At 38.3% G+C, this 16,618-nt stretch overlaps 1 protein-coding gene across 2 annotated transcripts in view; it reads right to left on the bottom strand.

The window, feature by feature from the left end:
• Nucleotides 1-285: 285 nt before the first annotated feature.
• Nucleotides 286-16,618, bottom strand: part of SENP5 (SUMO specific peptidase 5) — a 74,051-nt gene continuing 57,718 nt past the window's right edge. For both annotated transcript variants that reach the window (XM_045185776.3, XM_024577990.4), the window contains 4 exons: nucleotides 12,099-12,236; nucleotides 9,451-9,534; nucleotides 5,449-5,499; nucleotides 286-4,924 (listed from right to left, as the gene is read on the bottom strand). In XM_045185776.3, coding sequence (XP_045041711.2) covers nucleotides 4,814-4,924; nucleotides 5,449-5,499; nucleotides 9,451-9,534; nucleotides 12,099-12,236 — 384 coding nt within the window. In that variant the 3' untranslated portion in view covers nucleotides 286-4,813. The remainder of the gene's footprint in view (nucleotides 4,925-5,448; nucleotides 5,500-9,450; nucleotides 9,535-12,098; nucleotides 12,237-16,618) is intronic.

The raw sequence follows: 16,618 nt of genomic DNA, 5'->3' as shown, positions 1-16,618 counted from the left end.
AAGAGACTGCCTAATGAAACGATCAGAAATGCTTCCCTCAGAAACTGCTATGGCTAATTCTCATGTTGAAGTCTGTCTTGTTTTTTCGTTAATTGTGCTTTACTCAGTTTCAGAACCTTGATAGTGATGGTCTCCACAGAGAGGAGAGTCTAGAGTATTTATTTTGCACCTGTAAGGCAAGAGGTGATTTCTAACAGTATATTGAACTGTTGCTAATCTCAACAGTTGAAAAGTGCTAATCTAATATAATTTTCCCTGACATAAGTGACAGTTTTTTCATCTAGCAACAAAGTACCCCAAACTTTCTGTAGTTTATGAAACTTGTGGCCGAAGTATCTCAGTTGTCAACATCTTTGACACTACAGTAAGTATAGGTTTTCTCATTAAATTAAAACTGGTTATATGAATTTCTTTTTAAATTTTATTCATTTATTTTTTGAGAGAGGGGAAAGGAGGGAGAAATAAGAGAAAGAAACATCAATGTGTGGTCGCCACTCATGCACCTCTACTGGGGACCTGGCCCGCAACCCAGGCATGTGCCTTGACTGGGAATCAAACTGGCGACCCTTTGGTTTGCAGCCTGGTGCTAAATTCACTGGGCCACACCAGCTAGGGCTGGTTATTTGAATTTTTAAAAGAGCTGTAACTACTTGTACCATATGCAGTTATTTAATTTCATGAGGATATACTATTCATTTTTTAAATTTTCTTTTTACAGTACAGTTTGAATTTATTTTATATTCTTTTGTAGTAAAACATAACTCAGACTTCTATAGGCCTTAAAACCACACAGTGGTTCTATTTGGAATTGTGTCTTCTGTAACAAATTTCAATAAAGTTGGACCAACTTACCCTTGTCTGTGCCCATTTCCTCACCTATAAAGAGGGACAAGTGGAACCTTCTTACTCTGAAATATTTATTAATGTGGTTTGGGGGAATCTATGAATAATGTACAGAATTTGCACATCCATTTTGACAGCTACCTAATATATTAGTCACTAGCCACATGTAGCTAATTAACTAAATTAAAACATTCAGTTTCTCATTCAGACTAGTCACATTTCAAATGCTCAATAGCCACATGTGGCTACTGGCTGTTATAGTGGATGCAAACACAGAAGATTCCCATCACTGCAAAACATTCAGTTGGACAGCACTGTTTAAGGACAGGCTACTTGGAGCCTTCACTGGTCACAGTTTATAAATAAGCCCTATCATGACTGGTATGTCACTGGGAAAAATCACCACTCACCAAACAGTACATATTATGCAATACAAGAGAACACACATTTATAAAGGCATTTAGTTTATTTTTTTTTTCAAAAAAATATTTTTGTTAGAAGGTTTTGAGTCATTTTACATGATCACAACCTTTAAACAAATTCATTTTCTGGCCAAAAGGTACCCCTTAAGTGAACAGCTTATCTAGGTCTGCTTTTGTAATGCCCAAATACAGTTAGCACTTCTCTGATGGTATTCCCTAGGATTTCTTAAGTTGTCTACCAGCCAGGAGGCAGAGCCCAGCACATAAAGTAGATGCTTTATAACTGCAGATTAGTTTGGTTTCTTTTTATTATTATTGTTTTTTTATTTTAGAGAGGGGGGCAGGGAGGGAGAAGGACAGGAAGAGAAACATTGACTGGCTGTCTTCTGTACACACCCCAACTGTGGATGGAACCTGCAACCCAGGCACACCCCTGACCTGGAATCAAACCGCAACCTTTTTGGTTTGCAGAATAATGCTCAATCAACAGCGACACTGGCCAGGGCAAGTTTGGTTTGTTAATGTCACTAAGCAGAGCAGGCAGTCAATATATCTAATTCACAACATTAATACATTGTTTCTTGCCTGAAGGGTCTGATCCACCCCGAGCTCCCAGTTATCTCTCTCTCTAACTCAGTGAACCACAACTGCGGAGAAAAGGGGTAGCTCAACTTAGGCCAGTGCTGGCTGTGTCCCAGTTAGGTCTGCTGTTTTGTTCCAACTATGAATTCAAGATGAGCAGTGTTACTTGTATTTAATGATAAATAGAAAATACAATGCAATGCCAAAAAAGGGATTTAGGGGCTATTGGGAGTAAGTGCTTCTTTTCCCTTAGGAGGTTCCCTTCAGAGAAGATTGGTTCTCTGCAGTTCGTGAGAGCTCTTAACTAAAAGTTGAATGAAATCTATATTCATTACTATAAATTTAACAAAAAGAAAAAAAAATCACTGGAAAGAAGCAATGACAGACTGATTTAAGTTTGCTGATGCAGAGAACTGGGCATCTTGTTGAAGGCACATCATAAGTAGCTTTTAGTTTGTACAAGGCCTGTACTCAACCGCAAAAGCATGTCTGCCCACCTTGTGGACAACAATTCAGTGCCAAGCTAGTGACAGTAGAACAATGCCTATCTCTTTCACCAACAGCTCAGACTGCACTTCAAAAATGTCTTTGTTGCAAAGCAGCAGTTACTGCAAACATCAGGACAAAGGCCATTCTAATGTAGGGCTTGGGCTAAATAGAGGTTATTGCAAGGAGGGGGGGGAGTGACTGTGTGTCAAAACCAAGTTTCATGCAGAGAAACATTTTAACCAGACTTAAAATATTTATAACGTATTTTCTGGACTATATAATGCACTCCCCTCCCAAATTTGGGAGGGAAATGGGGGTGCGTCTTATAGTCTGAATGTAGCTTACATTTTTTTTTTTTACACTGGTGGAGTATTGTGTTATTTATGTTATTAAGTATTTACCACATTTTTTGCTTCAAATTTTTTTTTCTTATTTTCCTCTAAAACCTAGGTGCATCTTATGGTCTGAAAAACATGGTAATTTAGGCTAAAGCATGCTGAGCAATGCACCTCAAAGTGTCCTATAAAGCTGGAAGTGAATGAAAAACTGGACTTGGACAGCTCACTTCAGGTTCCCTATGAACAAGCCTCAATGCTGAGATGATGGCCATTTCTCAGCTGGAGGAAATGGCAGGTCAAGCTTTGGGCATTAATTAAGATTCTTACCAGAACACACTTCTGTCTCTTCTGTATGCCTAATTCTGTCAGTAAGGAAGTAAGATATGAAGTTCCAAAGTGTAAGACATTTTGAATCAATAGCCTAGTTACTGGCTACTTTGTATAGCTACCAAAAAAAAAAAAAATGTAGGCAAAAGTATCACATATATCTTTGAAAAATCTCATTTTGCATACTTATGTCTGAAAACTGAAAATCTCAAGAAGACGTCCTCCCATTTTAAACTGTCATCTTTCCTAATGCAGACACAACCCTATCTACATAGCAGCATAAAGTACCTCTAATCTGTTTTTTTAACTACTTGAACCACAGTAAATACTGACCTGGTTTATACTAAGGAGTTCATACTAAGGAGTTCGAGTCTGGGAAACTTAGGCAAGTGCTGGGGCTGTTTACAATGTAAACACTGGTGTTCTGCTTGGAATGTCTGGGGAGGGAGCCCTGCACGTAAACACCCTTACCTGCGGGCAGTCAGCCTTAGCTTTGGCCAAGTTAAACTGCACATTTTAGCTTTTTATTTTCAACACCTAACTAGGCCTAGATCCCAAATGTCTTCAGCCATTTTCTTGGTATTTTTCTGTACAAGCTTCTGGATTTCTTACTATATCTGTTATTTTTCCTGCCCATTTTATAACAGATAATTGGGAAGTCTAACATGCACCTTTTATTTCCTTTTAAATACCATGAAAGGCTAAAGATGCAAGATCCATTACATTAACCCTAAAGAAGCCAAGTGTAAGGACAGGGCCACGTCTGCCTTTCTGCAGAAGATGAGGTTCATAGAAGCAAAAAAAGGACTCTGGTGGTAGAGTCTCAGTGTCCATCAAGCAGAGGCCAAATGAGGAGCCCTGCGTGTTCCTGAGATCACTAAACAGATATGAGAAGGGAAAAAAAAACAATGACTCCTGCAAAAAGACCTGAAGCCAGTCTTCATTTTAAATGTTTGTATTTTAAATACCCTTGAGATAGAAAGGTATTTGGCAAATTTTAATTTCTTAAGGAAGATAACACAAGAGAAGTGTCAACTTGTAAATTACTCTTAGGCTGAGTTCTCATTTCTTTGATCACTTGTTTGATAGGTACTAAGTTTTTTAATGGGTCAAAACCAAAAATCCAGAGAATTCAATGTTTCAGCAAAAACCTTTATAAGTCTTAGGCATTTATTATAATTCTCAAATGTGTCTTCATGTATAGAACATACCAGTTAATTTATAGCCACTTCCTCCCACCCTTCAAAAGGAATGCAACTCACAATCTAAGACCCACTTAGGGAGGGAAGCCACTGAAAGGTACTGCTGGTAAAAGGAAGTAAGATAGGACTGGATTTGTCAAAACAATTCCTAGCTACCCCTTATGCCCAGGGAACACCTAATACTTTCAGAGTTATGTTGTATCAAAAGCATCCTGCAGTTTTAGGTTCTGGGATTAAATGTTAAACCTGTATTCAGTTCACATCTAACTAAGTTTCAAAAGCTGCACCAAATCTACTAGGCTTTTTTTTTTTTTAATACTCTGCACTGCATGCTGTCTATATGCATGCGGTATTTGGATAATAAATATTAAATATGGGGTGGGGAGAACACGTGGAATCCATAAAGTTAAAACTGAAACCAAAATGAACATTAAAAAATAGTACACGGTAGCAAGAGAAATGAATAAGCGCTAAAAATAAACTTGAGGTAACAATAGTGGCCCAATACCACTGATCTGAAATATCTGTAAAAAATTCAAATATGTGTTTGGAGATTCAAGTAACAAACCATCTGCTGCAACTTGGTCAGACTTCCCAGCCTTGCTGAGTTTTAGTCCATGAGCCGGCACTCACACAGCTCCTTGTAAATCCTCTTCCGTACTCGGGGCATATCTTCTTGGGAAAACTGGAAAGGCTGCTCCAAGGCGAGGCACTTGCAGTACTGTAAAGGTCCCAGAAACACTTAAATGACATGTGGAGTCATGTATGAGCCCAATGTATAACAAAATTTTCAACAGCCTTTTGCCTGCTAAAGGAACCTAATGTGTGAGAAACCATAGCCCTTGAATGTGGCCATTATTTAAAATCTGAATAGTTTTTGCTCTGTGGCTAAAAGGCCATTTGCCAATGGTTAAAAATATATAGCTGATTCTGCAAATGCTAAAGGTCTATGATATGGACAAATTCAGATCAGCTTACAAAGTGGCTTACTAATAACCTCTGATAAGACATGGATGATATCAATTATACATCCTTGGCCTTCAAAGGTGGTCTTCCAATGATTACATCTGAAAATATAGAAACTACTGCTTCTCAATAAGAAAGGAAGGGAGGAAGGAAAACTAACCTGTTAACTGTAGCTAGTACCATGTACACATCACAGGGACTCCTATCTTACCTCTCTAAACTCAACAAATTTAATTCACACATTGTAAATTCTAAAGGAAAAAAAAGGCATTACATTACCTGGAGCACAAAGACTCCGCAGTCACTGTCATTTTTCTGTTGTGGAATACACTGAGGGGGAAAAACAAAATGATCATTAAAATAACACCAAGTCCTAATCTTCAGATAAAAATATTGTTTTTATAGAACAATGAACAAGAGACAGGAAGTCTGTCTCTAGCCAGGACAGCTGGGGTGTACCTCTGGTATTTAAAATGTTTGATTTAATGGAGGCATTTGGCCACATGAAAGGAGCTATCAATCAACCACAATTTATAAAACAATATTTTGCCTAAATATGAAAAATGGGAAATCAAATAAAACCCTACTTAAAGCCTTCCATTTGGATAATTAGCTTTGCTATCAATTCACTAACAATGAACTTGTAGATCAGAGAGTATGTACCTACACTAAACCCTTGAACAGTCACAGTCCTGCTTAGCAGTCTTCACTTTTCACCTCATATTACACAGCTGTGTCTGACTCTTTGAAAGAAATTGTAAAGGTAAATGGTATGTTTTCAAAAGAACTGTTACTATATCCTTCCTAAAGAGGGAATATGAAAGATCCTGGGTAAATTCAAAAAATTTATCGGTTCAGTTCTAATTTAAATTAATATACTAAGTTATTTAAAACAAAACTTAAGCTTAGTTTATTTTTTTAAATATTTTATTTATTTTCATAGAGAGAGGAGAAGGGAGGTAGAGAGGGAAAGAAACATCACGGTGTGAGAGAAACATCCATTGGTGGTTTCTTTTTTGCCTGAAATGGGGACCTGGCCCGCAACCCAGGCATGAGCCCTGACAGAGAATCCAACCGGTGACCTTTCAGTTTGTAGGCTGGGTGCTTGCTCAATCCACTGAGCAACACCAGCCAGGGCATTTAAGTTTAAGTTTAAAACTAAGCACTTGGGACTTCTGGCCAAGTAGGCGGTGTAGGCGATACACTTTGCCTCCTTGAACAACCAAAAGAAGGTCAACAACAAATTTAAAAACAAAAACAACCAGAACTGACAGAAAATCTAACTGTGGAAGTCGGACAACCAATGAGTTATAGAAAAGAAACATTCGTTTGGACTGGTAGGAGGGGTGGAGAAGACGCACAGCAAGGCAGTGGCTGGCAGTCCCACGTTCACGTGCAGATAAACCAGGAGGAACAACTGGGGAGCCAGACATACCAGGTAACCCAATGTTCCAGCGCAGACAAACCTCTGGCTGTAAAAACCTATGGGGGTTGTAGCAGTGAGAGAAACTCCCAGACTCACAGGAGAGTTCACTGAAGAGACCCACAGGGTCCTAGCATGTACATAAACCCATCCACCCAGGAATCAGCACCACAAGGGTCTGATCTTCTTGTGGGTATTGGAAGAAGTGACTGAAAGCCTGCCAGGTGCCAAGCAAGCAGCATTTTTCCCTCTCTGACTCCTCCCCCACATACAGCACTACAACAAAGCAATGTGGGTTGCCATGCAGTGGCAAATACCCAAGGCTCCACCCTTTACAATGTAAGAGGCACGTGGAGACAAAGAAATATGGCCCGAATGAAAGAAGAGATCAAAGCTCCAAAAATAGAACTAAGCAATGACCAAACTTATCAGATGCACAGTTCAAAACACTGGTAATCAGGACGCTCACAGAAGTGGTTGACTATGGTTGAAAAACAGAAGTGAAGGCTATGCAGAGTGCAATAAAGAGAAATATACAGGGAACCAACACTGAAGGGAAGGAAACTGGGACTCAAATCAACGGTTTGGACCAGAAGGAAGGAAGAAACATTCAACTAGAACAGAATGAAGAAACAAGAATTCAAAAAAATGAGGAAAGGCTTAGGAACCTCTGGGACAACTTTAAATGTTCCAACATCTGAATCATAAGGGTACCAGAAGAACAGAAAAAGCAAGAAATTGCAAAGTTATTTGAAAAACTAGTGAAGGAGAACTTCCCCGATCTGGCAAAGGAAACAGACTTCGAGGAAGTCCAGGAAGCTCAGAGAGTCCCAAAGAAGTTGGACCCAAGGAAGCATACACCAATGCAAATCATAATTACATTAGCCAAGATTAAAGATAAGGAGAGAATCATAAAAGCAGCAAGACAAAAGGAGGCAGTTACCTACAAAGGAGTGCCCATAAGACTGTCAGCTGATTTCTCAAAAGAAATCGTGAAAGAAGAGACTGGAAATAAGTATTCGAAGTCATGAAAGGCAACGACTTACATCCAAGATTCCTCTAACCAGCCAAGCTATCATTTAGAATGGAAGGGCAGATAAAGTGCTTCCAAGATAGAATTAAAGGAGTTCATCATCACCAAGCCCTTATATCAGGGGTGTCAAACTCATTTTCACCAGAGGCCACATCAGCCTCACGGTTGCCTTCAAAATGTAATTTTAGGACTGTATAAATGTAACTACTCCTTAACAGTTAAACAAGAGCTCAGCGCTGCTGCTGGGTAGAAACAAGGTGCCAGGCCACAATTGTGTTTACCACCTGTGCCTTACATGAAATGTTAAACGGAGTTATGTAAGAAAAAGATCAAAAATATGAACAGTAAAATGACAACAAACTTACAACTAACAACTGAACCTAAAACAAAAACAAAGTAACCAGGAACAGAATCACAGAAATGGAGATCACATGGAGGGTTATTAACGGGTAGGGAGAGAGGGAGAATGGGGGGGGGGGAGGTACAGGGAATAAGAAGCATAAATAGTAGGTAGAAAATAGACCGGGGGAGGGTAAGAATAGTATAGGAAATGGAAAAGCCAAGGAACTTACATGGTATGACCCATGGACATGAACTAAGCAGGGGGAGAATGTTGGTGGGAGGGGGTGTGCAGGGTGGACGGGAGTGAAGGATAGAAAAATATGGGACAACTGTAACAGTATAATCAATAAAATATACTTTAAAAAATAAATACATAAAACTTAGCACTTGGTTCAGTTCAAGGATGAACATACACATGTTGTCCCTTTAGTTCTGGGTTAAAGGTTTGTTTCAAGACTCTGACTTTTTAACATTGTGTCAATGATCCAGACAGGGGACAGTAGGGGGGTGGTAGTGAGGGAAACTGGGACAACCATAATAGAACAATAAAAAAATTTTTTTTTAAAGAATTTTTTTTAAAAAGAAAGATCCAGACAGACCTGAATTCAAGGACCTGACTACCAATAGTTTCGATGGCCTCTAGGGAAGGTCACACCTAGGCTTCAGTTTTGTTTTTTTTATCTACAGGATAAAAATGCTTATCCTGAAATGACCAGTTACCTCAGAGGCTGTAAGGATCCAATGAGATCACACAAGCCAAAACACTTTGAAAACAAGAAAGCAATGGCCATAAAATGCGAGACACTAGTATTTGCAACAGTTAAGCGAGAGCTCAGCACTGCTGCCGGGTAGAAACAAGGTGGTTTGTTTTGAGAGGCTACACCTGGGCACTGTGCCCACATAGAGCTTTTAGATGTCTATGGGCCAAACATAGTGCTGCTTCTAGATTGTGCTCAGGCTGAAGCGCTCAGTTCACTGTGTTCCCCAAATGCCTGGAAAGTAGCTCAGTGCACTTACTCCCTTTCCAAATAGTCATTGAGGCAAGAGGTAGGTGCCACCGCCCCCCCCCCAATAGATATATGTTACATATATAAATTAAATATATATTTATATATAGCTTTTACATATAATTAAATATGCATTTAATAAATATATAAATGATTTAAATATATGTGTTTATATATTTATTTATATATACATGTATAAATTATACATATATCCACCTCCCTGCCCCCACCATGGAGCCAACACATCAGCAGCAGCTGCCCCAGGGATGAAGTGACTAAACTTATCTGTTCCCAGCAAGCACTGTGAAACAGCAACCAGATGATGAACAGTAAGGTTTTGAGCTGCTTCCCTGCCGCCTCCAGACCCTTCACTGGTACGTTCATCACCAATCTAAAAATGCTTTTAAAGACACCCAACCCTCTGATAATCCCATCCCCTTGAAAAGCCTTGGTTTTCATTTTCATCGCACACTTACCTTTGTAACAGCAGTCTGCCAACCCTGAAGAAATTCAGGTCTATTTTTTTCTCTGGCTTCAGTCAGCAAATACTTTTTTATATTCTGGTTGAAAAGAAACCACAACACAGATGCTATGTTCCATCATTTGGTGAAAAATGGAACCTGCCCACAGCAAATATAAGCAAAAGAGGAGGCTATGGCCCCACCACTGCGCAGAGTATGCATGAACACATTTAAAGCTGGAACTTTATTTCGGACTTTTTACTTCGTAACATTACGGACTCTGATGGTCTAGACTCAGGTATGCGCTTAGACTGTGGGCACTGACATGTGTTGTAATAAGAACCTTTTATGAGATGGTCGGCCTTTTTCAGCACTAAGTCAATCCGCTGAACCTTAAACTTAAAAATTACTGTTGACACTCAAAAGAAGGAAGGACCTCATGGCAGAAATCATTAATAACAGAAACTAAACAAAACACATTCCTGTTTCCATACTTTTGAGAACTACAGGTAAAGGTGTCAATTTGTTGAGGTATAATTAAACCCATTCCAAATACTAAATAGATAAATAGAGGCAGACCCATGGCTGAAATTTCTACCTAGATGAAGCCTACTGGAGTTTCAAATTTTCCGTTATGCTCTCAATCTCATCATGCATATCTTTCTCTGCATACCTCTTCTAAGTGAAATCAGAAGTTACAGGAATTAAATTAATCCTTCCTGAAGAGTAGAAGCGTGTGTGTGTGTGTGTGTGTACATACATATGCACATACATATGTATTTTATTTCCATTAATACGTTATACTATAACATTCCTGCAACTTGCTTTTTTAAACTTAGTATGTCTTTGAGATCTTACCATTTTAGGGTGAAGACATCTATATTCTTATTAACTGCTATGGGCAGTTTAACAGTGTGATTATACTACAGTGTACATATTTAGCTAATCTGTTAGTAGAGCTAAATTTAGGCTGTTTTGATTTTCCACTATCATCAATAATGCTACAGTGAAAACCCTGGTGTGTGCCCCATCCTTATGTACAAATACGCTTTTATGGACTAGATACCAAAGAAATAGAATAGGTAAGCAATAATTTACAAGGCACTTAGAAATGACTAGAATTGCAATTGTTCAAGTACACATTCTACCAGAAAACATGAGAATGTCTGTTTCCTTTTACCCACATAAACAACTGAATACTATTAAAGTTTTCCTACTATAATAAAAAAAATAAATGGAACCACATTTGCATTTCCTGTATTTCTGGTGAGGCTGAGCATCTCTCCATGTGTTTAATGGTTAAATGCATTTTTCCTAAAAAGTACTCATTTTATTAGATCCTTCTTTTTCTTATTCACTTGTAGGAACTCTTTATATATTTTGGATAGTGTCTATTATAGGTCACAAACATTTTCTTCAAGTCTATCCCTTGTCTTTTAACTTTATGACATGCAGAAGTTTTAAATTATGATATGTTAAAATTTATCAATCTGTTCCTTTATGTCTTTTGCTTTTTTTTTTTTTTTTGGTTCAGTCTAAGAATGCCTTCCCTACTCTAAGAACATAACATCTTCTATATTGTATTCTAACTTCTTATAGGTTTGTGTTTTACATTTAGGTCATTATTCTGTCTGGAATTTGTCTTTAGAAATAGTATGGAGTAAGGATCTATATTTTACTTTTCAAATAGGCAGCTAATTTTCCCAATGACATGTACTGAAGAGCCTGTCCTTTCCTAACTTTATCATATACTAAGTTTCCACATATACACGAGTTGTTTCTAGATTTTCTATGCTGTACCAACAATCTACTTGTCTATTCCTAAGTAAATATAAACGTAGTTTTTAATTATTAAAACTCTATGATATGGTTTGACATCTAGTAGACCGAGTATTCCATCCGTTACTATTCTACTTCAAAACTATTTTAGTTGTTCATGCACATGAATTTTATGAGCTGACCAGGTTTCATTCAAAATCCTGATGGAAAACTAATTAGGACAGAAATTGGTATATATTAGTTTGGGAAGAATTGATCACTTTCCAATATCGAGTGTGTCTATCTTCCCATCTATTCAGATTGCCTTCAAATATTTTAGTTTTCATCTGTAAAAACTTCCACATTTTTTGCTAGGGTATATTTCTGGATAATTTGTGTCTTTGTTACTTTTGAAAATGGAATCTTTCTGTTTTCAGTTACATTTTCTAACTGGTTCTCGCCAGTGCAGATAAATTAAGAAACCTACTGAATTTTCTTGCTTTGTATACCACCTTGTTGAAATTTCGTATTTGCCAGCTGATTCTCTTGGTTATAATTCATTCTACGGAAGTATCTTGAAGATACAAGCAAATTTCAGCTTTAAGAGAAACCAAGGAAAATTATTTCTATCCACATTCAAAATAAAGTGTTAACGGAAAGGCACAATGAAATCTGATAAAATCCAAATAAGGAATGTATCCCAGAGAGGCGTCCAGATTATAGACAGACACCTGTTCCCACCTGGATATTCCTCTAGTAGTTCTTTTCTCTGCAAACATTTCAGTGGGCGTTTATGTCAGAAATTGATCCCCTGGGTATTGACTTATGCTACTGTATCTACAGCCGAGGTAATATTTGGTCAATTACAAGGTATATTAAAAAAAATAGGCAGCATATCAACTTACCTCTACACAAAACTTAAAATGAATGCCTTGGGAATCATAAAATGAAATAATTCGGTTAGAGAGTGTCACAGTAATGAGAGACCAGTGGACTTCCAGGTGAATAGGAATCAACAGAAGACTCTTTTTAAACAGATCCACCTAATCAAGACAAGAAAAAGAAATGCAGCCATCACCAAAGACTATCCAAATCAACAACGATGAACAGTAGCTTCATTTCTTGACCTTTGACCTGCCCAAGTCATAAAACTAGGAAGTGGTGAAGCCAGAATTTGAAGCTAGGTCTTAGTCTAAAGTCCACGTAACTACTAAGCTATAATACACAATAAGTAAACTGATGACACAGAGCCCTGGCTGGTGTGGCTCAGTGGATTGAGCGCTGGCCTGTAGATCTAAGGGTTGCCGGTTTGGTTCCTGGTCAGGGCACATGCCTGGTTGCAGGCTGGGTCGCCGGTTGGGGGCGTGTGAGAGGCAACCAATTGATGTTTCTCTCCCTCCTTTCCCCTCTCTCTAAAAATAAATAAATAAATAAATAATTTTTTTGAAAAAGAGGCCAGTTCTTCCTGGGAGACAACACTACATTTTGCTTTACCAATGGAGGTCACATAGCTCAAGCATAAACAGGGAGGATTCTCAAAGTCCCTTTAACCCTTCAGCTTGTCACAACTCTGCAAGTAACAACATTACCACACAATCCAGAAAAACGTAAGAGCACACCTAAACAGACATCACTGAGCAAACTGTTGTGTCTGTCTTCGTGTGCTTCCCAGTATCACCTATAGAGTTGACTGAACCATATGCTTCTGGACTACTATAGTTCTGAAAACATGAAGAGAAATAACAGTACACCAAGTGCAGTGCGGAAATGGGTTTCAGCTGCATTCTAGAGCTTCCAATGGAAACTCAAACTGCCAACACTTTCGTCTGTCAACTAACATTCTCAGGTGTAGAAGTAACCAGAATTTTATCTTCAATCCATGCTCAGTCCTATACTCTTCCACTGAACAAGCTTAAATAAAAGGCTATACACAAACATAGCTCTTAAAAAAGAAAAGAAAAGAAAAGAAACCTGATGACATAGAAAGCACCACTTTCCATTTAAACTGCTAAACCTGTGCTTATCAACTGTCAAATATGACTTGGCCCCTTATTTTATGCTTAACTAATTTTCTTGTGTACATATTTGACTACAACTCAATTCTCATTAGAAAAGAATCATGGCTTTAGAAAACAGGGCTATAAAGCTTCTGTCTTTCTACAGACTCAATATAGTAGTTATGATTGTGGGCTCTGAAGTGTATAGTCAAGTTCAAATTGTGGCTCTTGCATTTATTGGCCAGATGACTCCGGCCAATTTTCACAGCTGTGTTTCAATTTCCACCATATGAAATACAGATAACAACAGTACTACCTTATGAAGTTTTTGAAAGTGATAATCCAAGAAATCTTAGCTATTATCATTGTTACTACATTGGGTCACGCAGATATCAAAACTGAGAAAAGTATCCCTGATAATACTTTACATACCCTTTGCATCCTAATTCATCCTTTATATCCTGATATAATATCCTTTGCAATCTAGATTTGCGATTCCACTCAAAATTCTAGTTGTGGATGATAAAGTAGTAGGCATTTAATAAACTACAAATTTGTAAAAGAGTTAATAAATTTTTTCAGGTACTTTAATTTTATTTATTTATTTTTAAAGAGAGGAAAGAGAGAAAGAGAGGGAAACATCCATGTGTGAGAGATACATCAATTGGTTGACTCTTGCACGCCCCCTACTGGGGACCTGGCCTGCAACCCAGGCATGTGCTCTGACTGGGACTCAAACCAGCAACCTTTCAGTTTGCAGACCAGCACTCAATCCACTGAGCCACACTAGCCAGGGCTTTTTCAGATACGTTTAAAGATTATTTTAGAGATTCCTTGGGTTAAAAAATTACAAGACTAGTTTAAAATAGCTGAAATGTTCTCAAGGCTTTCTTGCTTTCTAATATTCAGATAAGGTCCTGCTCTAGAACATATAATGTTCTGCTGGTCTACATGACCTTGGAGCAAAGTACTTTAGCACCTTTGTTTTTCAGTTTCTGTATCCATAAACCTGGGAGATGGATAGAAAGAAATATTAGAAAGGATTGACAATTGGTTCTTTCCAGCTCAAAAATTCTGAGTATCTAAGACAAGAAATCATATTTAAAATACAGTATTAAATGACAACAAATTTATATTCTTCTCAAAAAGAAACATTTTGGGAGGAGCACAGAGCCATGCTGTGAGCTGTCTGTGGAGAGGGGTAAACTCTAGAAGCTGAGGACCTCAGTCATGCCATGACAAGGAACTGAATTCTGCCACCAACCTGAAATAGCCTGGAAGGTGAGAATGCAGTCTGGCTGAATTCCTGAGTGCAGCCTACTGAGACCCAGTTAAGACACACCTCGATTCCTGATCATGGAAACTGTGAGACAATCAATAATGGAAACATCTCAGCATATGAATCTGGGAAACAGGTGAATGAGAGTGGTTCTGCAGTGTTCTCTAGGTGGCCTTTTAAAGGTCAGTTGATTGCAGATTGGAGAATGTATTCCTAGCCAGGACGCCTGGACAGTGGTGTGGTATGTTGTCTGAGGTTCCCAAAGCATCCCCAAATACTCTGAGTTGGGTAACCACAACAAACAGAAAAGGAAAGGCCAGAAATTAAGACCCTCCAGAAATTTTCTGGACCAACCTGAACCTTGCAAACACTGAATCACACAACTCGAGCAGCTCTAAAAACTGGACCGCCAAGGTTCCTGACATCCTTAACACTGTGGCTGGTGAGAACCTAACTAGAATCTCTTTGTAAGCCTTTAATGATTCAAAAATAGTAAGATTTGCCCTGGCTGGTGTGGCTCAATGGATTGAGTGCCTCCGGCCTGCGAAACAAAAGGTCACAATCGAACAAAGGTTCGATTTCCAGTCAGGGCACATGCTTGGGTTGTGGGTTGTGTTCCCAGTGGGGGTGCACGAGAGGCAACCACACATTGATGCTTCTCTTTCTTTCTACTTCCCTTTTCCTCTCTCTAAAAGTAAATAAATAAATCTTAAAAAAAAAAAACAAGATTTATAGAAAACAGTATGGATTTCCTCAAAGTATTAAGAGAACTACCGTATGATCCAGCTATTCCACTTCTGGGTATGTGGCCCCATGTTAATTCCAACATCATTTACAATGGCCAAGATATGGAAATAACCTAAGTTTCTATCAATGGATGAATTAATAAAGAAAGTGTGGTGTATATATAGAATGGAATATTACTCAGTCATAGGAAAGAATAAAATCTTGCCTCTTGCAACATGAATGGCTCTAGAGGGTATTATGCTAAGTGAAGTAAGTCAGATGGAAAAAGAAAATACCACATGATTTCATTTGTATGTGGAAACTAAAAGAAAACCCTTAACAAACAAATAAAACCAATCTCATAGATACAGAGAACAGACTGGTGATCACCGTATGGGAAAAGGGTTGAGGGGTGGGCAGTGTGAGTGAAGATGTCAATTACATGGTGACGGGTAGCAACTAAACTTTGGGTGGCGATCACTTTGTAGTATATACAAACCTCAAATTATATTGCACACCTGAAACTTATATAATGTTATATATACATTTTACTTCAATGAAAAAGTGAATAAAAAAAGAAAATTATAAAAACAATTTTTTAATAAAAATTAGAAAATACATATAAAAAGATACACTTAAGTGTATCTTTCCTAATCTTTTTCTTTTTAAAAAAAATCACTTATTTATTTATTCATTCATTCATTTTAGAGAGAGGAAGGAAGGGAGAAAGTGGGGGAGAGAAATATCAATATGAGAGAGAAAAACATCAATTGTTTACCTCTCGTACAAGCCTGACTGGAACCAAACCTGCAACCCAGGCATGTGCCCTGGTCAAGAATCAAACCAGTGACCTTTCACTTTGTCTCACAACACCAACCAGCTAAGCCACAATGGTCATGGCTTCTTTTTAATATATTAATTTTCACACACACAAACACACAGATACAACTTTATATATATGAGGTCTGTCCGGAAAAAGTCCAACCATTGTTAACATAATGAGAATGGTTTGTGCAACATCAGTGTAACCTGGAAGCCAAGGAGAGTGGACTGGAATGAATATGCAGGAACAGTGACTACTTCACTGTAAATGACTGAGCGAGTAGAGCAATGAATCTCCATCAAATTTTGCATTAAGCTTGAATATTCCTCCATAGAAACTATTCAGATGACTCAGATGGCTGCAGCTACGGGTGACTGGGGATGGCAGCTTCATCACAAAAAAAGTGCCCACTCATACATCATGTCTCATGCAGAGTTTTTTAGTGAAACATCCAAATCACGCAGGTGACTCAGCCTCCTTACAGCCCAGATCTGGTGCCCTGCAACTTCTGGCTTTTCCCAAAACTAAAATCACCTTTGAAAGGGACAAAATTTCAGACTGTTGATGAGATTCAGGAAAATACCATGCAGCAGTTGATGG

The sequence above is a fragment of the Desmodus rotundus genome, chromosome 2 (genome assembly GCF_022682495.2).
Source record: "Desmodus rotundus isolate HL8 chromosome 2, HLdesRot8A.1, whole genome shotgun sequence".
Classification (NCBI taxonomy): Eukaryota; Metazoa; Chordata; class Mammalia; order Chiroptera; family Phyllostomidae; genus Desmodus; species Desmodus rotundus.
Note: the sequence above shows the minus strand (reverse complement) of the source record. Positions and strands in the feature narration are given on the sequence as shown.